The sequence below is a fragment of the Pipra filicauda genome, unplaced genomic scaffold (genome assembly GCF_003945595.2).
Source record: "Pipra filicauda isolate LSUMZ 115617 unplaced genomic scaffold, ASM394559v2 scaffold396_size653610_pilon, whole genome shotgun sequence".
In the NCBI taxonomy this organism is placed as follows: domain Eukaryota; kingdom Metazoa; phylum Chordata; class Aves; order Passeriformes; family Pipridae; genus Pipra; species Pipra filicauda.
The window spans coordinates 347,735-372,329 of NW_024104527.1; the positions used below are offsets into that span (position 1 = coordinate 347,735).

At 44.9% G+C, this 24,595-nt stretch overlaps 2 protein-coding genes across 9 annotated transcripts in view; both read right to left on the reverse strand.

Moving 5' to 3' along the window:
• Positions 1–2,630: 2,630 nt before the first annotated feature.
• On the reverse strand, positions 2,631–13,836 carry FASLG (Fas ligand). Of its 7 annotated transcripts, XM_039385122.1 has the most exons (9): positions 13,709–13,836; positions 11,195–11,296; positions 10,243–10,440; positions 10,049–10,167; positions 7,099–7,187; positions 6,249–6,403; positions 5,851–5,896; positions 4,421–4,468; positions 2,631–4,016 (listed from the first exon to the last, which is right to left on the reverse strand). In XM_039385122.1, the coding sequence occupies exons 5-9, from the start codon at positions 7,181–7,183 to the stop codon at positions 3,622–3,624; spliced, it is 729 nt and encodes a 242-aa protein (XP_039241056.1). In that variant the 5' UTR covers positions 7,184–7,187; positions 10,049–10,167; positions 10,243–10,440; positions 11,195–11,296; positions 13,709–13,836; the 3' UTR covers positions 2,631–3,621. The 7 variants fall into 7 exon arrangements, 6 of the variants coding, with proteins under 6 accessions (XP_039241056.1, XP_039241059.1, XP_039241058.1 ...); XM_039385125.1 differs by lacking the exon at positions 11,195–11,296; XM_039385124.1 differs by lacking the exon at positions 10,049–10,167.
• A 699-nt stretch (positions 13,837–14,535) lies between these two features.
• The window catches only part of SUCO (SUN domain containing ossification factor), a 38,068-nt gene continuing 28,008 nt past the window's right edge, over positions 14,536–24,595 (reverse strand). The window contains exons 16-24 of one of the 2 annotated variants that reach the window (XM_027734872.2): positions 24,333–24,407; positions 23,725–23,821; positions 21,589–22,755; positions 20,642–20,729; positions 19,347–19,451; positions 18,247–18,401; positions 17,817–17,908; positions 16,607–16,662; positions 14,536–16,475 (exon numbers count right to left, since the gene is read on the reverse strand). In XM_027734872.2, coding sequence (XP_027590673.2) covers positions 16,029–16,475; positions 16,607–16,662; positions 17,817–17,908; positions 18,247–18,401; positions 19,347–19,451; positions 20,642–20,729; positions 21,589–22,755; positions 23,725–23,821; positions 24,333–24,407 — 2,282 coding nt within the window. In that variant the 3' untranslated portion in view covers positions 14,536–16,028. The remainder of the gene's footprint in view (positions 16,476–16,606; positions 16,663–17,816; positions 17,909–18,246; positions 18,402–19,346; positions 19,452–20,641; positions 20,730–21,588; positions 22,756–23,724; positions 23,822–24,332; positions 24,408–24,595) is intronic. The other variant, XM_027734874.2, reaches the window with a different exon arrangement.

The window sequence follows — 24,595 nt, forward strand, 5'->3', positions numbered from 1 at the left end:
GAGATCAGCAACTGTTCCTTTTGCTTTACCTTCACTGTGCATCAGTCACCTTCCTCCCCATCATGAGTAACCACAGACTGGTAAAGAGTCAGGATGCATGGATGAGTGATGCTGGTCATAGCTGTCCAGGGAATATTTCTCCTCTCTGACCAGGATTTTGTTTGCTTCCACTGCACTTCTGCTGTAGAAGCAGCAATGACCCAACCCATACAGTCCTTTCTATAATGCAGCCCCTTCTCTCATCTTGTTTACTTCATGCACTGAGCCTGCACAAGGTTTTCAAGACACTGGCATCCTGCTCTCCCTTTTCCTCCACCAAGGCAGGCAAATAGGGTGCAGCATCTGATACGCATCAACCACAAAAGGAGCCATATCTCTATCAAGCACCTCACTGCGCTCGGCCACATAGCAGCACAAATGCTTGCTGTGCAGAGCCCTGAGTTGGCCAGCTGCACATCCAAACACACAGCCATCACCTGGGAAGGGTTCAGCTGCCCATGAGAGCTGTTTGTGAACACCTTGCACTATCCCAGGTTGCTCCAAGCCCCATCCAACCTGGCCTTGAACACTTCCAGGGATGGGACAGCCACAGCTTCTCCGGGCAATGTGTGCCAGCGCCTCACCAACCTCATAGTAAAGAATTTCTTCCTAATATGCAATCTAACCCTGCCCCCTATCAGTGTAAAGTCATTCCCTCTTGTTCTTTCATGCCATGCCCTTGTCACAAGTCCCTCTTCAGCTCTCTGGGAGCCCCTTTAGGCACTGGAATGAGCTCTAAGGTCCCCCTGGAGACTTCTGTTCTCCAGGCTGAATAACCCCAATTCTCTCAGCTTGACAGAGCCTAATGTCAGCATTTAATATTCATTAGTATTTAATGGTAACAATAGGCACTCATTTCACTAAATGAACAGCTCATTAGCTAGATAAACAGATGACTTTAATAAAGCCGTTGTGGTAAAAGCAGCCTAGGAACTGAGTCTGTGCTGTTTGAAATTGCATAATCCTGTCACGATCTTACTTGGAATCTTTAGCCAGAGCCCACAAGCTAAGCAGTGGATTTGCTGTGAGCAGTTTAGAGGGATATTTGAGGAAGGGATCACAAAGCAGAAACACATGTCTTACTGGCATCTGTGCTGCTGACTTCGCACAGTCACAGCTGCTCTCTGATTCGGGAGCAAACCTAGCAGCACTGAGCTTTATCCTGCAGGGATAAGCCAGCTCTGTCCACCTCAGGAGACCCCACCACTACTCACATGTAACAAGGCTGTCCACTCCACTGTGCCACTGTTTCTGAAACGTGCAGGTCTCCCTTGCCTTTAACATTTCAGATAAAAAGACAGATGCCTGTCCTCTCATGACGTGCAGCAATAGCAATTGCTGCATCCTGCCCCAGAGGCAGCTACAGTCAGTCTGGATGAATTACCAGGTGCTGACTGAGAGAAGCCTTTAGGAGCTTTCCAACCCTTCCAACACCACACTAGCAGAGAGCATAACCTCAGTAAGACTTCCTCTGGGCACAGAATACTCCGCCTTTCTCCAAGCTGTTGGAAGCATGTGATGTGCTCGGCTAGTTTTGCTACAGAAACAGCTGAAAAGCTTGCAGGCAGGAGTACATACAGATTCCCACTCCCCATTTGGATGTCTCACCACTAGGAGAGCAACACAGGTCAAACAGCAATGGGAAGAGGACGGCAGGGTCTGGATCCAGCATCTCCATATCTGCACTATGTGTTTTGCCCCTCTGATATTAGCGGGGTGGGGTAGTAAAAAAGAGTCAGTCAAGACAAAAGGTCCCTAAACTTCATCTGTTTGATGTATGTTCCATCCTGAGAAATGCAGTGGAACCATCTGAGTGCAGCACCGGGTGTGTGAGCAGAGGTGCAGTGTTCCCTTCATACTGGACACACCAGTAGCCAGATCACTGACAAATTTCCAAGAAATAGGCTTACCTGAAGCAAGAAACAGCAAACCACAGGCCACACACCACCAAGCTGAGAGCAGCACGGAGGAAAAGTAAATAAATGCTGCAGACTGCTGAAGAGCAGACCGACACCAGAGCTGCAAGAAAGCACAACCACAGGCAAAAGTGATGATGCAACACAGCTGCAGCCTTTGGGTCCTGCCTGGTGGTAGCGCGACAGACAACTCTGGGGATAGAACTGCACTGACCAGACACCAGAGTGAGCAAATAGGCTTTTTTTTTTTGTTTACACCACTTCCTTTCCTTGTTCTTCAGACTGCCCTGTGAGAAGTCACACAGAGGACCACAGTGTCTTTGGGGACAGCAGTGCTTCTGCTCAGCAAAAAGTGTCTGGCTCCACTCAAGCTCAAGCCTGTGTTTTGAAATCAGGCCCTGCCTGATGGTCCAAGTGGGCTTGGGCTGTCTGGTCTGTGCTGCCCCCATCACACCTCCCCAAACCCCAAATACTGATGTTTGCATGCTGGAGCCCCAAAGCTCCATGGAAGGGATCCTGTTCAGTGCCAAGCAGGCAGTGAAGTGGGATAAGGCTCCCAGATTTCTGCCATGCTGCTGGAGAAGGAACAAGGTGCTGGACCGTGATCACAGAGGCCTTCAGTGTTTTGGCCATTGCAGAAACCTGTTGCACCAAATGAGGAGAGGACAGTGTCACTTACTAGAAAAATATATCTTTATTTACCATCTGTGTTTTGCTCAGGAGACAACATCTCATGACAAGGGGGCCAGTTGAAGCCATGCCATGGATAGATGCCAGCATGTCACCACATGCATCATGAAAGGGGTGGCAGACCAGCTCTCCACAGAGGATCCTCACATATTGAAAGGGCAGGAGGGGGGTTGGAAATACTGCTTTCACCTTAAGCCTCACTGCCCCACTGTTCAGATCCTGTCAGCACGTGGCCTCCTCACCAGCCCCACCCTCACAGTGTGGTCATGGTTCCACTCCAGGGTCAGGACTCCCCTCATGCCACCATTGCTTCTAGCATGTTCCTTGCAAGACAGTCAGGATGAGTTAAATAAAGGGGTTGAGGAGCATTTTCTGGGATGGGAACAGTTCAATAACTAAACACAAAAAGAACATACCAGCTGTAACAGCCCAGCTTGCAGGCAGGTGCCTGTCAGACAGCAAGCACAGAGCCCCGTGCCCAGGCAGGGTGGGCAGCCATGGCCCGGGGTGAGCAGTTGTTGGCACTACTCATTCCCACACCACTCCCTGCAGTGTGGCACAACCCAGGCACTTGCAGTCCTGGCTCAAGGGACCTCCATAACTCCCACCAGCTGTCTCTGCTGGCCCAAGCTCACCAGGGCCATGACACCATGTGAGGCGCAGGCCCCAGCCTCTTCTCAGGTAGCGAGTAGTGAGTTTCAATGGGGTCTTCAGCACATCACATTTTGAGTTTGTTGGGGGTTTCTTTGTAAGGAGAACATGTCCAGTTCTCTTCAGGTTGACACAATACAGCTCTGGTGCTTCCCAGGTGTCTGCTTTCAAGCCTTTGCCAGTGGCTTGAACTCTTTCACACTGAAGGCCAAAACATGGTTTCTTGGTGAGTTTTGTGGTGTGTGACCCTGGTTTGGCCACTGCACTCAGGCAGCCCTCACATCCTAGGGTGTGTGTGAGGGGGGGCTGCTGGCCACACTCCATTTCAAAGCTTAAACAAGCCGAAGAAAGTCTTGGATTCCTCAAAATTAACCAGAGCGATTTTGGAGACATTGACGTGCACACTGTCCATCTTCCTGAGACTGAATAGAGCCCCCAGGTTGCTTTTCCGGGCCCACGTCCTGTGACCCGTGCAGTAGTTGATGCCTTTGTCCTCCATCAGCACGTAGCTGCCGGGGGAGCTCGGGTTTCTCTTGTAGACAATGTGTGTGAGCACCTGGCTGTCGCAGACATTGCCCCGGAACAGCACGTTGGAGTACACGAAGTACAGCCCGGTCTCATTGATGACAAGCCCCCGGTCACGGTACTGAATGTCACTGGTGTAGGCATGGCCAGAGATGGGCTCCCACTCTAGAGGGAGGCCTTGCTGGGATGGGCTCCCTGGAAGGCGAATCAAGAAGGAAAAAAAAAGGGGTGGTAAAGTACAACAGTTGTGTGGGGTTTTTTCCCATCAAGTCACACCCCACGTCACAAGTCTACCCTTCTCCAAGCCCTTGACTGCAGCCCACCCTGACCTGGCACCTCATCAACACCAGCCCCTTGTGACAGCTTCTGCCCCACACACCCCAGAGGCAAGCCAAAAACAGGCCTCGCTGAGAAGTCTGAATGAGGGGGAGGTTTTGTCTGTGGAGCAACTTTCCACCATCAGAGCACACGTTTTCCAAGGAAAATAGGAAGGTCTGTGTGAGGTGGGCTCCTCACAACTACAACCATGACACCCTCTCAGTACAATTACATCTGCCCTGTCTCCTGCTCCCGAATCCTCCTGGTCCCTCAGCACATACCTGTTAAGTGTGCTGCCTTTCTTTCTTTTTTCATTGACTCCTTCTGCCCTGCACAAAAATAGAGAAGACATTAGCCATGTGCCCAGAGTGCAGGAGGGAACCAGCCACAAAGTTGTCACTTGAGACCCTGCAAACCACCCCTCTGGCCAGGCAGACTGTCCTCAGGGAGGCAGAGCACAGCTGGGAAAACTCTGCCTTTCCTGGGGGCCTTGGCTTCCCTTGGACAGGTGGGCCAGTTACACCAACTCAGTATGTGGATCCCACCCACTTCATCCTTCCCTTCTTATCAGCATCTGCTTCGTGTCCTCTAATTTTAGAAGCAGCCTCTTCTTTCCTCAAGCCAATTAAATTTTTCTATCCTCTCCCTTTTCTTCTTTACACTATTTCCCTGTTTCTATTTATTTATTCATCCCCTCAAGAAATTCAGGGTTACTACTTTTGTTTGGCTTCTGCTAAAGAAGTTTTTGATCACAGCATTGAGCATCCAGCTAAAATAGTTCCTCTTTCCCTAAAGTGGAAAATTTATTGATATGGGAGTTGATGGGAATCAGGACTGCCCTTTCCAGAGAATTTTGCTATTTCCAAATTTGTTTGCATTCAGTATCAGAACAAATTTGGAAAGAAATTAACTTTTCTACTAACCAAAATCCTCAAAGGGAGAAAATAAAATAAAACCTTTCAAATCTAGCAAAAATTGTCAAGAGAGCTGAAAAGCTCTTTAAGACCTGACCATCATTAAGAAGGATATCCTCACTGACAACATTAGCATGGAATGCAAATGAAAAAATAATAGTTTGGAAGACCAAAATATGATTTTTAAATTGTTCCATTGAAATTGAAACTCCTTTTTTACCTAAGTGAAATCTAGAAAGATTGTCAGGTTGTTGTAGAATGTTTCAATTTCACTGAAATTACATTTCTAAGAGAAAAACTCTCTACATATAATCAAATGTTTCTCAACTAGCTTTGTACCAAAAGAATTTAGGAAAAAAATAAGGTGTGCTTTCAAGGGTGGGAGTTAATTCCTCACTCCAAAGAAGACAGACCTCTCTACTTCCTCCCAGAATCTTCTAAGAGTAAGGAGAGAAAGAAGTAACACATCCAGTGCCCATTTCCTTTCTCCTTCACTCATGTTGTTGCTCTGTGTTGGGGCAGCCAGATTCTCCCTTTCACAGCAGAGTACTCCTAGTACCATTGTCACATTGGGAATGGGAGGCCCCAGGAACCTGTGGCTGACACCTCTGAGCAGTCCAGCGGGGAGGTTGCAGGACTACATCCTCACAGCCTTGAGATAAAGCTCTTTGTCCAGCCAAGCAAGAGAAATCAGCACTCTCAGAGCATCAAGCTGTGACCCCTGATGAGGAAAGAGTTTGACAGGAACACTCACACCTACTAACACAGGAGTTCCTCCTCCAAGCACATCCACTCACCTATGAGTTTCTCCAGAGCTGGAGGGATGTGTTCAGCGCTGGCAGACTGTCAAAAGAGAAGAATGACACTGTCTTAGAATGAGAGCATAAGCAGTCAAAGACTGTCTTTAACAGTGGCAAATTCTGGGTGCTCACTGGGAGCTGTAAAGTGCTAAGAAATATACAGGGAGAGACCTCATAGCACTCAGGAACACGAACACATCCAGGTACATCAGTCACCAACCGAGCAGTCCCTCACAGTAATAAGCAACTTCACTTACTCTGTCACGGCAGACACTGAAGTAGCACCATCCTGTCCCTTGGGGAGCTTTGTGCCACCTGAGCATTTCAGACACAATTTCAAGTTTTTCCTTTTCCCTCTTTCCCCAGGGACGTGTGACCAGCCAGGCAAACCTCACCTCTCTGAGTTCAGCCAGTTCCTTCTCCAGGTGAAAAATTCGAAACATGCTCAGCCCCATTCCAGCGAAGGCCAGCAGGAGCAGCAAGTAGATCACCAGGAAGTCGAAGCCCCTCCTTTCCCTGTTTTTCCCTGGCTTTTTCCTCCGGTCCGGTACTGGTGGTGGGAAAGGAGCAACAGGGGGTGCCGAGGGGCAGGAAGTACTTGATTCAGCACAGCCATCCACCCAAAAAATCTGGGGGTACCCGTAGTTCAAGTTCTGCTGCATGGCCGGGAGCGGGATGGGCTGGACACGCTTGGTGTGGTCCTCCATATGGCAGCCAAAAACTGCCGGGGTTGTCCCAGCCTGAGCCCTGGGGGAGCACCCAGCTCTGCCTTTGTACGCCTGCATCCCTGCATCCGGTGAACACCCGGCTCAGATGCTGCGACTCTCTGAAAGCCTCAAGCACCGACAGCAAACCCCAAAGAGCTTCCGCCCTCGGCTGCAGGCTCGGGACACGAACCTGCTCCTCCCCCGCCAGGCAGCAGGACCAGCCCGCGGGGCTCGGGAGCCGAACGCGTTCCCGCAGCCACGGGCTGGAGGTACGAGGGCTGCGCTGCCAGTCCGGGGCTGAGTGATAGCTCATACCCACCACCAGCCACTCTTTCCAGCAGCCCACTCAGACAGAGGCAGCTGCTTTTCCGCTGAGGTGTCCTAGACCACAAGCAGTGCAAAGGGAACGACAAAACCTCTGGCAGAGGGCAGAGATAGAGCTGATGACTTCTGCCCTCAGCAGGATGAGGAACCAATGCCAAGTGCAGCTGTTGAGTGCTAGGGAGTCACTTCATTTCACACAGGGCAAATTCCTTACCACTGTCCGTTTTGCATCCGACCTTTTCCTTGGCTGTTTCACAGGGCATGGATCCTGAGGCACAGAACATGGTCACAGACACCATCCCACTGTAACAAAAACCAATCTATGTCAGAAGAGGAGGACACAGTGAGTGCTGCAGCCCAAACAGCCCCAGCATTACCAGCCCAAACAGAGCTCGGTGGGCTGCCCTCACCCCCGCTGATCCACCGGGGCACCAGCCAGGCTGAACCAGATGACTGCTGTAATGCGGGGAACACACAGTACCTTGGGGCACAAGCAGGCTCTTCTGACAGCTTCTGCTGCCCCTCATGCCTTTGCAAATACTATCTCCAATCCCACAGTCTAACCTGAAGAAGCCTCACAGAGGGAAGGGCTTTTTCATCATCTCTCCAGGTCAGTGCTGAGCACTGCAGCAGGATCGAACCTGGCTGGGTATCTCGTGACTAATGCCAGGGGCAGACACAGTGCCACTCATCTTTGTAGAATTTCTCTTGCCTTTCAAGAAATCATCCAGAATCCAGGCTATGCTGCAAGGACCAGCACTTATAAGAGCTCATTACAAAATCCTAATGAAGAGAGACAGGGACATTTCCATTCCTCATTGACCGCAGATTTCTGAGTGGTGACAATGAGAATTTCCTGAAGATTTACAGGTGCACACGAGTGATTATAAACAGTTTGTTCTGGCATTTTACAGAAGTGTGTATTTGTATAGTAGTGTTAAAAAACTAAAATGTTTGATACAAGAACAAACTGGAGATTTGTGGCTGAAGGAAGCAATCCCAACACACAGGCTTTGATCTTGAACATCAAAACTGGGATCTGAGAAGGGCACACTTAAATAATGTATGTACACTTGTTTCTCCAAAACGAGGGCTCAGCTCTGCCTCCAACCACACCAATAAATCAAATGTGCTGTCAAAGCCATGCCTGCACCACCACACACCCCGCTGCTTTTTGAAGATGTTCACCACAGCCCTTTGCTGCAGCAGCAATGTGCAGCAAAAGAGGTTTCAACAACCCCAACTGGCTCTTCCTTGCACTTCTAGGTTTCTGACACAAAAGACACAAAGCAACATAAATCCAACTCCAACAGTTCAAGCTGGGTTATGCCTACCCTCTCTCAGGCCCCCCGAGCAGCATTCCCCAGCCAGCCCAAGGACAGGTCCCCATCCACTCTCATGACCATTACAAGAGAGTGTCACACAGTGGCTTTGCCTGGAGATGATCCATTCCCAAGTTTTTCCCTGGCACCATGTTTAATGCCAACATCTTATCCCAGTGGGATTGAGAGCACAGTAGCAGTTTCCCTTAAACGTCAGAAGGGCTCTTATTTCTCACCCACTGCTTCCTATTTTCACAGAGATGCTTTTTTTAATAGGTGGGTGAGAGGGACAGACAATGAAATCAGCTAAAGCCATTTCAGCTGCATCTTTGCTTTTTAATGCTCCAGTCAAGAGCCTGCTGATACCACGTCATGGCAAGCCAATGCTCACAGATATTTTACCATCAAAGGACTGTGTTTGGTGCACAACATTCTTTCAGGGACCTCTCCCTTCCTCACACACTGTACTGTGCTGGTGCTGCTGTCACACTCCGTTTTCCCTGTCACCAGCTTCGCTATCACCAAGATGACAGAGTCACAGAGCAGTTGGTGTTGATTTAGACAAGGTTAAGCCTTCCTAAAATATGGGACAAGGACAGGTAGGTAGGAAAGGAGGGCATAAGAAGGACAAAAAGGGTATCAGATTTTTCCATCTGCCTCCCTATCCCCCTCTTCAGCGTCTGCAAGATGCATTCTCTGTTTCCAGCAGCCTTATTATGTCATTGGAACAGAAAAGAGTATTTTCAAAGGGAAACACCTTCCAGAGGCTTTATCAGAGAATTGTCCCTCTCTGCCAAACCAACGAAAAACATGATACAGACTGAAGAAAAGGATTTGCTCAGAAGAACACTCTCTATCCCCACTTCACTCCCAGAGGAGACATGGGAGCTTTTAGTAACAATACACATAACTGTACTAAAGTTTATGTTGACAGCAGAGAATCAGCCAGTTACAAGTTTGTATCAGCAGATTTAGGGACAAAGGGATGACTTGCCTGAAATATCCCAAAGAAAGCAGGACTTGAACAATGATCCAGATCTAACACTTGACAGAAGATGAAACAAAACCAACTTAAGTGTGAACCTCTGTGTAGGAGAGGCTCTCATCATGTTTTGGACAGAGTCTGTCTGAAAGCGATTAACAAATGTTTCCTATTACGCTAATGACTAGTGGAAATGCCAAAAAGCAACTCCTGAAAGCCCACCAGCCTGCATAAATTACACCCAAGAGGAAGTTGAGACTCATTCACATTCAAAAAACAGTATTCAAAACCATGAGGACAGGGAATTGTGTCAGAAGAAAAGTCTAGAAACAAAGACTTCAAATCAAGCTCTTTAGGTAGAAAATATCATATTAGAAAGAAAACAATTCTGAAACTGAGGCTCCTCAGATGGACATGAGCTCCCAGTAGGGAAAGCCCACGGGTTCCCATAAGCTCCCCCATGAGAGCTCACAAACAGCACCAGACAGCTACAGACAGTCTTGGAACCCACTTCCAAGTCTATGTTTAACTTTGGAGAGGCTCTGGAAGAAGTTGCAGTAACTGCTGGATAGCAAAGGGATTCAACTCTGTGCATTGAAGAGCAGATTGGCAGGGAGGGATGGACAGTGTGTGGAAAACCTGTATAAACAGGGACAATTTCCAACAGCAGAGTGCTCTTGAATCTCACAGAATAAAAACCTTCCCAGAGAGCCACAGCTGAAGGAGTTCCAACAAAAAAAAAAAAAGGACATGGATTTTTGACTGAACATTAGCATGGATGCTTGTAAGAGCTGCCTCCAAAGGGAGAGGATCTTCATCTACTGAAGCCTTGGAGAGGCATGGAAGACATTTGAACTCACTCAGCCTTTGCAGTTGGTGCTGACGTCTTCGGGTCGTTTCTTTATTACATGCTTTTTTAACAGTTTGGTTTCCCAGATGAGGGTGACGCTTTTCATTTCCTCAGTGACTGCTCTCCTTGCTAGAAGCATTTACAGCACATGTAAAGCCATGTCTTGGTGCCAAAAGCTCATAGGGGGGACATTCGGATACTCACACTTGAGCAGGTTTCAAAATCCACTGCTAACAGCTCAGGACTGGTGTTGCAGTGCTTAATACATCCCTCTTCCAGTGAGCAAGGGGCTTTGTCCTCTCCTTCACCATGATCCCAACAAGCAGACAGCAGCCCTGAATTCAGCAAAAGAGGTACAGGGCTCTGTCTCAAGGTGGGAGAGAATCCAAGGAGCCAAAGCAACTGAGAAAAAGAGGAATAATTAAAATATTACTCTGTTGCTTTCATTTCTTTTGAACAAGGAAATGAGGTATAGTGGTTATGAGGTAACGGGATCTATTCTGAGAAACAGAAGCAGGTCGTTTCATATGATACAATAGCTTAGTTATGGGAGAAAATGTAATGAGGTGCTGTGGTCACTTAGAGGTTGTGAGGAAGACCAAGGAGAACGTGCAGATGCTGATTTCCCGTCTCCTCCCCAGTGACGGCTGAGAACTGCGTTCACAAGCTCTTCAGTAGGGTCTGTGCCCTGCTACAGGTTCTCAGCCTTTGCCCTGAAAAACACCAGCTGGCTCTGCTGGCCAATGTGGCCTAGTTGGTATTTGACAATTTCGTTTTCTTGGGAGCAGCCTCAGCCCATAAAAAAACAAACAAAAACCCCCAAACCAGCCAACCAGCAACAACAAAAAAACCAACAAAATCCCCCAAGACCTACATCGAGATCTTCACTGAGTCCACCAGGATCATACCTCAGCTCCAGGTCACTCAGCAAATTCAGGTCCTCCAGCATGGGTTTCATGACAGAGAGCCCAGCAGCAGGTATGCCCATCTCATTACACAGCACAGATATCAGCTGACTTCCCAAAACCCTGAGGGACCTTCAGCTGACTTTTCTGGGATTTAACTTTGAGCTACAGGTGGTTTCATGAGCAGTCTATACAACCTTTATGTTCCAGCAGTAACTGTGTCAAATTATGACTAACAGAAGATTCATTACCTGCTTTAAGTTATTTTTCTGGGAGAAAAGAAATAGACAGGGATTCTTGTTTGCTGCGAGTCTGTGGAGGGCCTGGCAGCTGGATGTAGGCTCTGACCACATCTAACAAAGGAAAAACAAGCCTCAGGGTGGTAAACATTTTCCATCTCTAGATCCACAAAGTGCAGATACTAACTTCCTCTCTATTCCCTACCAAAAGTTGTACTGCTGATGTGAGTGTTACTGGGTGATGCCACTGGAAAGCAGCACAGGTGAGACCAGTTGCAGCTCCCAGGCCACGTGTCCAATGTGAGACAGCAGCAAGGCAGCAGGAAGCTCCTTGGAAACTTCCTTCAAAATTACTATCCTTAAATTAGAGAAGGGATAAGTAAGAAAGATTCATTTCGGCACCCTTTCCTAAACTAAAGCATTTTCTCTAGAGAAGCTCTGGGGACATAGATCATCTCTGAGCTCTCACAAACCACAGCGATGTCTCCCGCAGCACCCAGTGCTGTTTGACACTTCGGGTTTCCAGATGAGCCACCCGGTGCCTGCTCACAGCAGTTTGTGGTCAGGGCTCTACACTTTAATTGTTCCAGATCAAGTGGAACATGTTTGTACCCAATTAAGCAAAGCATGCTAAGCTGTTCCATCTTGCTTCATCTCGTGTTGTAACTTGGCAAAAGCAGAAGCCACACAGAGACACCTTAGACTTGAGTTCTCTACTTACAACACCAACCAACTGATAGAGTTTCCATATTTAAAAAATATTGGTTTTCCTCTCTTGATACCTAATGTATATAACCTAGATGCCTTCTTCTGGCAACCACAGCTGGTAATTCACTTACACAAGGTGTATGTTCGTGATTATCCATCCCCCTGAGGAAACCTCTGCATTCTGTAGGTATTTTTTGACCACGGGCTCCAGACCTGCCCGAGGTCTGAAGGACACCATCCTCACTCAGCACACACACACTGGCTTCTTAGTATTTTACATGAGCAGCTGTCCAATCTCAGTATGTAATATCACAAGATGGACTAGCTCCTCCCCTATTTAAGTATCCACATCACCAGAGGAATTCATTCAGATTTAACGACTGTCTTCATTAGAAACTATTTTTCCCTATATAAAGATTATAACCAATTTGAGACCTGATTCCACCAAAGAATCAGATTTTGAAAGCTAGATTGCATGACATTAATACAACCGAAAGTAAAAAATTACTCAAGAGCCCACATGAAAGGACAACATTAAGCAGTAAGAACATGATATTGAGAGTCCTTTTTTAAAACAGTGGTTACAGATACTTAAAAGCAGGAAGTCAGCAGAAGGTGGAAGCTGTGGTTCAATCTCCAATCTCCTGCCAAAGCACACACACTTGAGTCTGCAAAAGCACAATCAGCTCTGTAGGTTCCTTCAGATGTGTTATTCCCATGGCACTTTTCCTGTTCATTACAGGACAAGCTTTATCCCTGATACTCTTCCACAGAATGCAGCAACTCCTTAGATCTAAGTCATGCCCAGTGCTTAAAATGTACAGAGAGCACAGGGTATTAAAGGATTGGTTTAGAAGGCATTTGGTTTGACATCTGAAACTGTTAACTTGGAAATGTGAACATGTGCTTGGAATTTCAACATTGTCAGACTGAAATAGTCAATGGCCTAAACACTGTAAGATCACCAAAAGACTTTTGTCCACTGTAGTAAACTGAAAAGAAACAGCTGCACAACCAGCAAAGCCTCCCCCTCCCTGAATGTGCTACTGCTACTGGGAAAGGACCTTCAGATGAGACAAGTGGGTGCTATGGTCCAACTATCCCCTACCTGAAGCTACAAACTGGATTGCCAGAAAAAAGAAGAGGCAAATCCTGCAGAAGCAGGATAATCCTTCTTATCATGCCAGTGTCCTCCCTTACATGATGGCTCTGCTGTGAAGATCCCTCTGGGGAGCATCCAAGACTTGTGACATGTCCCATGACATGATCCACTGAAAAACTCCCCACCCCAGAGGAAGTACAAGGCATTACCACCTGAGCTTGAAATCTTTGAGGTTTGGGGGTGTGTGTGTGTCTTCTCCCAGCCCCAATGGATCAAGACTACCACTTGAACCAACAGACGTGGAAGCTGCAACTACCAAGTTTCATTGCTGCATCCAGTGGGTGGTGACTATATATATGTATATATATCTTAGGACCCTTATCCTTTCTTTCCCTTTCTCTCCCTTACACATTTTCTTAAGTGTTATTTTTATGCCTTAATATTGCTATGCTTTAATATTGCTGCATCACTATAGATGTTGGTACCCAAAATGGCAACACACTTGTTTACCTTTGAAACAAAATTGCTCTAAAATAAACCCTGCATATATTTATATACATATATATATATATGTTTACAAATGCCAACTATTCAGTGTTGTTTCACTCTAATCCACCCCAAAGGATGTATTAACAAGAACCTGGGTTACCCTCCTCTTCTGGGCGGGTCATAACAAATGTGCAGCCTCATTCTACATTTATCAGCCTAGTATATACCTGCCAGCCTTTGGTTCATAGCAGAGTAAAGATGGGCTGTTTTAAGAATTCAGACATGTCCAGTTTCAGGTGATTCTTACTGAAGAGAAGAGCCCAGTGGTTGCCTGGGCAATGAAGGTACACAGTTTCCTACAAGTGACATATCAAGAGAAAGGAGTAAATAAAAGAAGCCCACACCTTCCCCCCAAAAAAACAGCCACTCTCCCCATCCAACCCCCCCTCCCCAGCAAAACCCACACTAAATTGCTTTTTAAGTAACAGTGCTATGATGAAGCAGAGAGTCTTGAGACACTCAAGTGAAAAAATCAGTGCTGAAGAGCCTGTGAATTCAGCATTTGGCTGCACACAGTGCTGCTGTGCTTGACAGAAATAAGTTAGGAGGGAAGGACCAGTAAGAGGCAAACCAAGCTGAAAACTCTGGTTTGAAATAATAAACGACTCCCTAACCTTTTCCTTTCAGGGCCTTTTATATCTTTCACAAACCTTAGCTCTGAGTATCAAGAGGTCATTTCATGCCGTTGTTCTCACAGAAAGCCACCACGCCCAGGGATCCCCCTGGGCAAGGTGTGAACTGACCTGCTGGAAACTTATCCAGCAGTTTCACAGGGCCACAATTCCTGAACTTTCAGACAAAGCACAGCTTGGTCTTCAGAATTCACCTCCCCCCTTTCTTTCTTTAGATAGACAAACACATCTAGGCTGAGTTTATGAACTCCTTACTAGGGCTGAAGGACCCCAGTCCTAGTCCTAGACTGAAAATTAAAGAACAGTCCTTCTCAGACAATTTAAGCCACAAGTTTCATTTTCAAAGGAAAAATGCCAGTAAATGAAAGACAAAGTGTTCAGATTTATTTGGAAATTCACAGTTTCTAATGGCACTACAGCTCTGTAGTTACATACTCTTGTTCCACAACATTGGATGCTGCACTCTGGTGGTATGTATTTTCCTAATCCAGGTTTGACACCCTTCTGAATTCAGGTTCAACACGTCTGGTTCATGTGCTCTGACTGGCTAATTGTGCAGATCAACTCTGAAAGTACATCACTTTAAAGTATTCAAAAACTAACAAGAAAGCAGCAAAAAAACCAAAGTCTTTAAATAAGTCACATTACATACAATACCCAGGAAAGGCATTAGATCTGTTAAAAAGGGTACCACTAAAAGTGCTCAATAAGTTAACTTATTTTGTACAACGTGAACCTGTAACACCTGTCAAAAGGAATAACCTTTTGTTCCACTCATTCAGAATCACACAACATTTTAGCAACCACACATCCTATAGTATCCAAATATACAATCACAGTCAAAATAAAAAACACTTGAATATGAAATACCAACCATACCAACACTGCACATTTGTTAGCCAATACAAAAGCAAACGTTGTGGAAATACCCCCAGTGAACCAGCCCGACTGCTCAGACTCCAAGGCTTTGCAAACTCAGCGCAGCCGGACCGGCTCAGAGAATGGCCTGGCTGTGCCAGGCTCACCCTCCCGTTCTTCAGCTGAGCTTTCACTGAACTCAGCACGACAACAGTGAGCATTCTTCATCCACTTCCTTCAGAGAACTGCAGCAGGCCATTGAGATGACAAACGCATTCATCAGCCTCAGGTTCCACTGCACAGGGGAAATCCTGGAGAGCCACCGTCACTGATTTTGCACAGACTACAGCTCACATTTGTGACTCAAGGTGCAAATAGACAGTTACCAACCCTGGTGACGTATTTTCCTCAGAGTTTGCAAAACCAGAATCTAGTCAGGCAAGTCCATCTATTGGTATTTTTACAGTATCCAGTCCACATTACCGAGTCCAGCTGAAGGCCAACACATGTCCCTTTACAGCACTGTAGTGTTGCATCTTCAAAAAAAGCTAGAGAAATTACAAAATAAATCAAATGACAAACAATTGTATCTCCCCTCTTCCAGTGGCATTATAAATAGACAAAAGGCACATAAATATGGGAAGGTGCAAGAAATAGGAACAAAGCTAAAGGAAGAGGATTAGGCTTTTATCCCTATTCCACCCAACAAACTGGGTTTCAAAAAATCTCTGTCCCAGGAACTGTGAAAAAAAACCTTTATAAAATGAACCCTGCCCTCCCTCCCCCCAAGCTGTTCTCATAGGAAATTATCAGCCTTGTAAAGCTGCAGCTTATAGCCAAGATTGACACAATCCCATCTATTTTAAAAAGGCAGAAACCAAATTTCTGAATACTTTCCAATTGGTTGAGCTCTTTGTCTCCCACTATCCTCCCACAGAATACCACAGACTGTTCTCAAACGAACAAACACTCTCCTGTTTGAGAAGTTCAGCTAGTTTTAGATGTGTCCAGACACTGTCGTGACACCAAGTGTTCCCACTGTTATATCTTTGTTTCCTTTGATTATGTCATGCAGGCTTGGCATTGACCCCGACTTAGTCTGTATCAGAGTTTTTATGAGCTTCCCTTGGTCTGAAACTTTAGACCGTCTTCGCTTTATAGCCCTCTTCTCAGTTTTTGTCTTTTGGGTCTGTCCATTGCACAGACTCGTACACGCTGAAATGCCACAAAAATAAGACTCCTCAGACTGTGATGATGTTTCGGAGCTTCCTTCGGATGGGGGGCCCTTATACGAAGAGTGATAAACTTCCCCAATGTTAGAGAAGTCCCTCTGGTTTGTGAAGGGCTTCCTTCCTTTGATTTCCCCATTGGCTATGGGATGCACAGACTCTGTTGTCGGCTTAACAGTCTCTGGCTTTTCACTTTTGTATTTGCAACGCTTTTTCTGAAATCACAAGTGAAAAAAAGAAACAGTGAGGTTCTGGAAGGGAAGCAGAGCAGCAAAGACACGCCTTCAATCACCTGCCAGCACAAGCACCTCAGCCCCACCAGCCCTCCCACCCCACCCCACAGTACCTTCTTCTCTGGGGAAAACTTCAGAGGTTCTACAATGTACAGATCCTCTGGATCCACTGTAAGAGAGGAAACACACATTTAGCAGTCCTGACACTGCCAGCTCTAGAGCAACACAACAAAATATTCCACTTATCAGGCACATTTTTTTCTCCCTTTGTAAGTTAAGGGGGCACAACACAAATACTGGAAGTGAGGGAGCACTCAGAGGAATTCCACTGTGCTGTCATGGCAGCTGTCAGTGGCACACACTTGAAAACAGGTTGGCTTTCTGATAAATTAGGCCATGGGAGAGGAGCAGAGAACATCCTTTGGGGAAAAGGAGCAGGAGTCAGCAAAAGCTGATGTCTAAGAAAACAAACCAGCATAACAGTGTTTAACAAGCAACCTGACCCTGACAGGACAGAAGCACGTGCACCTATCAAGGACACAGACATTCAGATAGACACGAGACCAGTCTGGCATTCTTCCACCAGGGCCTTGGTGGAAGCAAAACCATTCTTCCAAGATGAAGCAGGAAAAGTGTGTTTTTTTCAAAAAAGAAAATAAAATAGCATAGGCCTTAGCTAGTCTTTATTACAACACATTTCCAACTCAACTTACAAGTTTTCATGCACTTGCATTCACAGTACAAAAACTTGTGAGGCAAGTTTGCTGCACCCAAAGAACAGTGTCAGCTGCATACTCGGTAATTACTACAATCTGCAACACTTGGTTTTGCATGACAATGATGGCCTAAGAAATCAAAATTCAGTTGTCCCAAGTCTAACGTGAATACTGAAAAGACCAGATCGTTCCTCATACCCGAGCCAAGATAAATGGTCTAAATTTCTTACCACAGTTGCTAAATTTGAATCCTAAATACCTGCCAAGTTTCAAACACAGACTATCAAGACTTCTGAAAAGTAGGGCACTCAGACTTCCCACGTCTGACACTTACAAGTAAAAAAAAACTACTCTGCAAGTTTGACAGCTTTGCAGATCTGAGTGCCTGCATGGATTGCTACTAACCCCAAGAAAACACGTGCAGAGCAGAGCATAACTGATATCAAAAACTGCATTTAAGGTTTTAGCATAATCCAGCACACTTCTATGAATATCTGGTAATTTGTTCACAAACCACCTTGTCCTACAGAACACATACATGAACTATATGCACATTGTGTAGCACTAAGAGTAACACTAGAAACTAGATGTACAATATGAATAATACCTTCTTTACCAGCTAGCTGAAAAGACTGTGATCTGACCAGTGGAAGAGAAGTTCTTCTTTTCAGATTCATATCATCATAGGAGGAAAAACACCTAGAAAATTCCAGAAAGCTTTTTTAACACATTTTTCTCAGTACTTTGTCATACACATTTTGCATTAAAAAGCATTTTTGGTAGAAAGACAGAACTGAGGTGCCCAAGACAGCCTGGCAATCAGACAGAGCACTGTGTTTGCAACACGTTATCAAGTGTAGTAGGCCCAAAATGCTTCTAGGAGAGTGTTACTACAAAGCAGTAATGGCTCTTTGCCATCAATTTTGAGCGTGCAGAAAGACAACTCAGAATTAAAGCAGATATTTCAGTACCAGCAGACTGTGGAAATACCAAAAAAAGCTGCAATAACAATTAAGTTTCAAATATAAATACGTTACCTTTTGGGGCTAGGGTAGTGATTGCTTTTGGGAATTTTTGAGAGGTAATCGTCACAGAACTGAGAAGGGCTCCTGCACCGCTGCACAAAAAGCACCAAGCCCAGGATGAGACAAAGAACCAGTGAAATCACCAGGTAAGTCTGTCGATCAGAAACCTGCAGGAATTGGATACAATTATTCAAGACAGAATAATTTCCTGATACTACTATTTTTGTGTTTTAAACTTTAAAAGACAAATGACGTGTTCTCAAAGTCACTGTCCTTCAGTTTCACTTAACACTTGTTCAAATTTGAGTAATTCTTCAGAGGTTTGATGCAGTCTATGGGCTGTGCAGCACTGAAGGAGTGAAGGCCGAATCCCACTAAGTGCTAACACAGGACAGTATTTTACTGCCTACAGTACCAGCATTACTAGAGAAGCTGCCACCCCTTGTAAAGAGCATTCAAACCTACCTGAAGCAATAAAAAAAAGCATGCTTAGAAGGTAACTCCTCTGGTTTACAATTGGCATGGATGCAACACTATAGCAAATCTAATTGATGCTTTCCATCAGCTGACACTGAAGTACTTCACAGAACACCATTATAATCACTTGATTCAATGTGGTTTCACTAACCACAGCACTCGTGAACAGGAGCTTAGCCAGCCAGGTATCAAAGAAGGAGTCACACTAAGTGTTAGAAAACAGCTCAAGGGAGGTCTCTGGCAACAGGCACAAAATTAAAAAGGTCATGTTTATGATACTGCTTGAAATCCCAGGCAGGAGAACAAACATTTGAGACAAGACATTCTCAGTATTGTTGCCAAGATCCCCCTAATCTCCAAAGATGACAATATCCAGTGAAGAAAGGAGAAAGGTGCCTTAGCTCAGACTACAGTCATGGGGTTGTAGGGCTGTAGTAATCATTATCAATTTTGCCGTGCACAAAACAGCTCAAGCTACTCAAATTTGTAGCTAAAAGCTTAGGATAAAGCAAGCTGAAAGCAACACTACAGACAACTTAAAGCTTCATTTAAAGACTCTGGTCTCTTCAAACAGAGATCTGTTTATGCATCTGTTTCCTCTGAGTCCTCGTGCCATACTGCTGAACTGTAATTACCTCCCGTTTGAGCTCTGCCACAGTCGCTGACAGATTGGAAGCCAGCTGGGTCATGTTGGTGAGCTGTGCTTGTAACAGCTGGATTGCTTCTGTCTGACGCTGATCCTGCGTTCAAGAGAGTCACGGTCATGTTAGTGCTTGTCAGGTTCCCACTATCATATGCACTCGTGTACAGTTAGTGTTCTTTCTGTCTGACACAGCCAGGCACTCTGCAGCCACATGACCCATCCAGCATTGTTTTTAGCCCAGTTTTATGTAACATTTTGACTTGTCAGATAACATTTCGTAAAGTTATGCCAAGTGCATTTCATTACAGTGACTTGTGCTGCCCTCATTCCAGGCAGAGTGAGCAGCCAGCTCCAGGCAGTGGCTGTCAGGAGGCTGAGTACTGCCACGTCACAGAATACACATGCACACCACCAGGCACAGCTCCAGTCTCAGGGTTGACACAGAGCTCTTGTCCCAGGATCAGGCAGCCAGTCACTTAATGACAGGAGCCAGGAACAACAACTTTGGAGCCGCTCCCCGGAAAGAGCCCTAACAGGATTCTTAATCCTATGAGAAACCAAGGAAGGTGAGTAGAATATCAGAGAGGTTAACCAAGAGGAGACTGATCAGCATTGATACTCTTCAAAAAACAGAACGGAAATGAGAACACATCTGAAGTTGCCATTTTCTTCACTGCTGATGGATGAGCAAACTACAGGCCTGGGGCTGCACTTCAGAAACTTCGCAGGCTTGGTCCCAAACTGTCTCAATGCCACATGCACAGCTGCTTTAGCGAATATTCAGCACGACTGTACAGGCTGTATTCCACAGCTGCTCAGAAAAGCCAGGATGGCAGAGCAGGGAAAACCCACATTTTAAAGAATGAACTAAAGCTTTGTTACATTTTCAAATGCAAATTTCACTTAAGCCTTTACTGTACCCCTCTACCATTCTATAGGCTGGGTCTCTTCAGCAGCAGAGAATTTGTCTATCTATACTTTAAATCAGATATGAAAAACCAACCAAGTTAAAAAAATTGTTTTAGCCATTAGCAGCTGATAACTTATTTTTTTTCTTCAAATACAAAATCAGAAAAGAGAGCTGGGAATGGCCTTACTCTAAAACAACTGGGAACATAGATAAGAATTCTACTGTGGAGAAAAAAACCAGAGAAGTAAGGGATGGATACTTGTAAAACACAGATATACAGCTCAACTGAAAGAGGATTTCTCCAACTCCTTGCAACTCTTCATTAAAAGTAAACTTTCTTAATTAGGAAAACACTTAAATACTCCAACAAGCCATACCTGCTCTTCTGCTATTCTTGAGGTGTTCTGAAGTTTTATTATTGTTTTATTGAAAGCCTTCTGCATTTCTTCCATTTGTTTTCGGTACCTAAAACAAAGAGCATGTAAGTCTGAAATACTAGTGCATAAAACTCCTCAGCTTAGACTTGTCTTCAGAAACCATGACTACGCCAGTGAAAAAACTTCTCTTTGCCCAAAGTTTTATTTAAATATCAAGTGGCATTTGCTTTTAAGTTTCGCACATAAAACAGATGTGTCTTTCTGGGTTGTTTGTTTGTTTTTTCCCAAGGTTAAAATCAAATCTATTTCAACACCTTGGAATTTAGTGCCAATTTACTGAACTTCATTCTGGAAACACTGACTGCTGAGACAGACAACACAACAGTAAGTATAATGAAGAGCCCCTTCCTTGGAACCAATTCTGAAATTGGTACATTTCCCGTTTCTCCTGTCCCTAAGGAGCACCACAGACAAACACTAATATAGATACATCCCTCACAGAAAGCTCTTAGTTCCTTCTCCACACTCACTTATTCAACAGGAGTTATTACAGATGGATAACACAGTAATTTAAGTGGAAGTAACTCAATAAAGAAGGCATTGTAGGTCTGTGGCATTCAGTTTTAAAGCAACAGAAGGATGCGCCCTTTGGTTGAAAGGATTAGGGATAGGATTAGTGCCTACCTCCTGGCAACACTTTATCCTTTTAAAAAACCCACAGCAGTATCCCTCAGAACAAAATAAATGTGATTGTATCTGAAATACAAAGAGGGAACCTCTGCCACACACAGACATCTGGGTCTCCAGCACCTACCCAGGCTTAGTTACTTTCCTCAGTGTTCCATAAAGCTTTATGCTGTGATTTACGCTCTACCCAACTACCCTGTGTTACTCTCCATATAGGGATGTTCCTCTGTGTCAATGGCTAAGACCATCTTCAGACTTACCTCTGACTGAGTTCTTCTAAATAACGGCTGCTGAGAGACATATTGACTTCCAGGGCTTTTATGCGATTATTCAAGCGCATGAAGACAGATTCCTTTTGATTGGATCCATGAACAAGATTCCCATTAGCATAGCCCAGATCTGTTGAATTCTGCAATTCAGCATAGAAGTCTGTAGCTGTTCTCTGTGGTCCCCCTGAGACTGGAATTGCCATTAAAGCTTCTTCAGCTGCCTGATCGTCCTCCTTTGTTTCGGCAGGCACAGAAGATTCGACAGGAGGCAAAATAGGTTTCTGCACTTCTGGAGTGCTCTCCTTTCCTTCCCCAGCAACACTGGCTACTACATCCACTGTATTTTCAGGCTGCAGAACAGTCTTTGTAGGCTTTGAAATCACTGGAGTAGCCATAGTCTCTCTTGTGCTCATCTCCTTTACCTCAGTGACCACACTGGTCTCAGAAACTACAGGGCTTTCTTCTACAATCGAGCTCTCAGCCTTTTCCATTTCAGCACTGATCTCAGGTACATCCACCTGGGGAGTCCCCCTCAGTGCTACCTGGACTGCATCTTCTTTTGCAGGCTCCAACACCACGTCTGTTGTGGGTGATGGCTTAACTTGAGAAGTAACTTCCAAGAGGAGGGACTGAGAGACAGTTTGAGGATGGCTCGGCTCCAGTTCAATTGACTCTGTGGTCTCATTACTTATCTCCTCGTGGACCACACTGCTCAAGACAACTGCAGCAATAGACCCAGATGGTCTCTCGGTTTTGCTGTCCGGTTGCTCGGGCAGAGGCTCATCTATTGACACAGGGACAGACTCGGTCAGAGCTGCCTGTGGCTGCTGCACATCAGCAGGGTGAGCTGGCCCGTCCTTGCCTCCAGTTTTACTGTGCTGCCGATGCAGGGCTGCTGCCACTGAGCACCACTTAAACAGGTATTCCGAAAATGTGGAAATACAGCACACTGCTGCCATGTCACAGCAGTACTGCTCTGTCTCGAGTTCAAACCAGGTCGATGCTTCTTCTTCCTGATCATCACTGGACAGCAAGGTTACTGTGGACTGGCTTGTATCTTCTTCATACTCTTGTACAAGCTGAACAATAGGACTGTCTTTAGTCAAATCCACCACTATTTGCTCTTTATCTATCTGTGGAATATCTGTAGTAACAAGTCTACAACAAAAGAGTTAAAGACAGGATGTTAATTCAACAGTTTTACATGCCTGCTCTGGAAGACTGCAAAAGTAGGATCTTTTAGAAAAATCAGCAAGGCTTCATCTGGTAACCAAGGGCCAATTTGAAGACAGTGAGAAATTCTCTAAGGTAGCATTTTCTCCGGTGCTCTTCAGTCTCAACTTACAAACAAATTATTTCAACCCTTGCTTCTGAAACAGAAGCCTTCTCAGCCAGATATTGCCCCTTCCCTCACCCCTGAAAAAAGTCACCACTTCAAATATGACTAAATTCTTCCACAGTAAACACCTTACTCTGCTGCTGCAATCTTCAAATGCAAACACAAGAATCTCAGCCTTCCCACTGAACTTCCTCAGTCTCTCAACAACCAGAGTACTAGAAAACTATAAAACCTCTAAATACAGCACAACTCATGTCTTAACATTTAAGAGGTAGAATCTTGGCTCTAAGTAGCCAAATCAATTCTCAACAATTGCAATCAAGTGAAAAAAAAAAAAGTCCCAGAATCTATATACAACTCCTCTTTCCAACCTAATCTGTGTATTTGCATACAAATTTTTATTAAGGATAACCTAGCAAATATATTAAGCTTTTAAACACGAATTTTTGCCCATATAATTTGGTTGAAGTTTCAGCAATACAATTTAATGCCTAATTAGTCTCCCTTGCAGGAGAACAACCACAAAACCTGGACCAATATTAAGTCAGTTGCTGTACCAAAACAAAACATGTTATAATGTTTTATTATGGAAATACATATAAACAGTAACTAAACCAATAAATTCCCCTGGTTAGTAACATTACCATACTACAGACTTCACCAAACACTTGCTTTTTCACTTGTTTATGTCTGTATGCCATACCCGAGCATTCTGGTACCAAAGATTCCAGACTAGTGCCTGTTGGTCTCTGCTAGGAATTAGAGAAACCCCACCACCAATCACTTACTCTGGTGAAGGAACAGGCGTTGGTTCAGGTAGTCTCGGTGCAGCTGTTGAAGTTGCAGGAGTGGCAGTGACATTTTCAGACACACTTTTGTTCCCTGCTGCAGGAAGGAGGTAAATGTGAACATTAAAAGTCAAGAACCATCTTTGTTTTCAAAGAGTTTGGAGTTTGGGTTTGTTGCTGGGGTTTTCTTTGATTATTAACTGCTCTACCAAATTAATTGCAGATTTGTTATTTGAATGAAAGTGCTACTGTCAGTTTATAAACATGATATTGTAGACAGCCTCAGAATGCTTCCAGAAAGAAGCAGCAAATTAGACTTTACAACTTCAGCTGGGTAACAAAGAGTAAAGATCTCTGAACAAAACTGAACAGGCCTATGTGTCATATTTATATCAGTTCCTTCCTCAGCAAATTTGGCATCTTTGTTCCACTGTTCACAGTAAGTAAGATAAGAATTCCATGACACTAATCAGCTGTGCCATAAAAGGTGGAAAAAGTCACTTACACATAGGTCATCCAACTCTTCACAGAAACATTAAACAAGACAACAAGGAGAAATTAAAATTTTACAGAATTTTCATTAAAGAAAACAACCATCTATAAAATACCTTCTGTTTCAGTCGACTCCTCAGTTTTGGCTCCGAGCATATTAGCAGCAATGTTCACCATACTGAGGATAGCATCTAAAAGAGACAACAGCTACTCAACAAGGACACACTCAGAGGGCCCAGAGATCAGCAGCACTGAGCAATCTGCTATTTTGCAATACTTGCTTGAAAGGAATCATAGTATAAAGACATTAAAAAAGCCTGGTCATTCCATTATGTGGGATGCAGCTGTTCCTTTTAAAGGGTAAGTGAATAAGCTAGAA

What these genes read in the sequence shown, in the direction of transcription:
- FASLG (XM_027734897.2), bottom strand. Translation starts at nt 6,638, where the DNA reads ATGCAGGCGTACAAAGGCAGAGCTGGGTGCTCCCCCAGGGCTCAGGCT. An exon ending in AACTGGCTGAACTCAGAGAG is followed by an intron (nt 5,897 to 6,248) that starts GTGAGGTTTGCC and finishes CTCTTTTGACAG; the next exon opens with TCTGCCAGCGCTGAACACAT. An exon ending in AAAGGCAGCACACTTAACAG is followed by an intron (nt 4,017 to 4,420) that starts GTATGTGCTGAG and finishes TTCGCCTTCCAG; the next exon opens with GGAGCCCATCCCAGCAAGGC.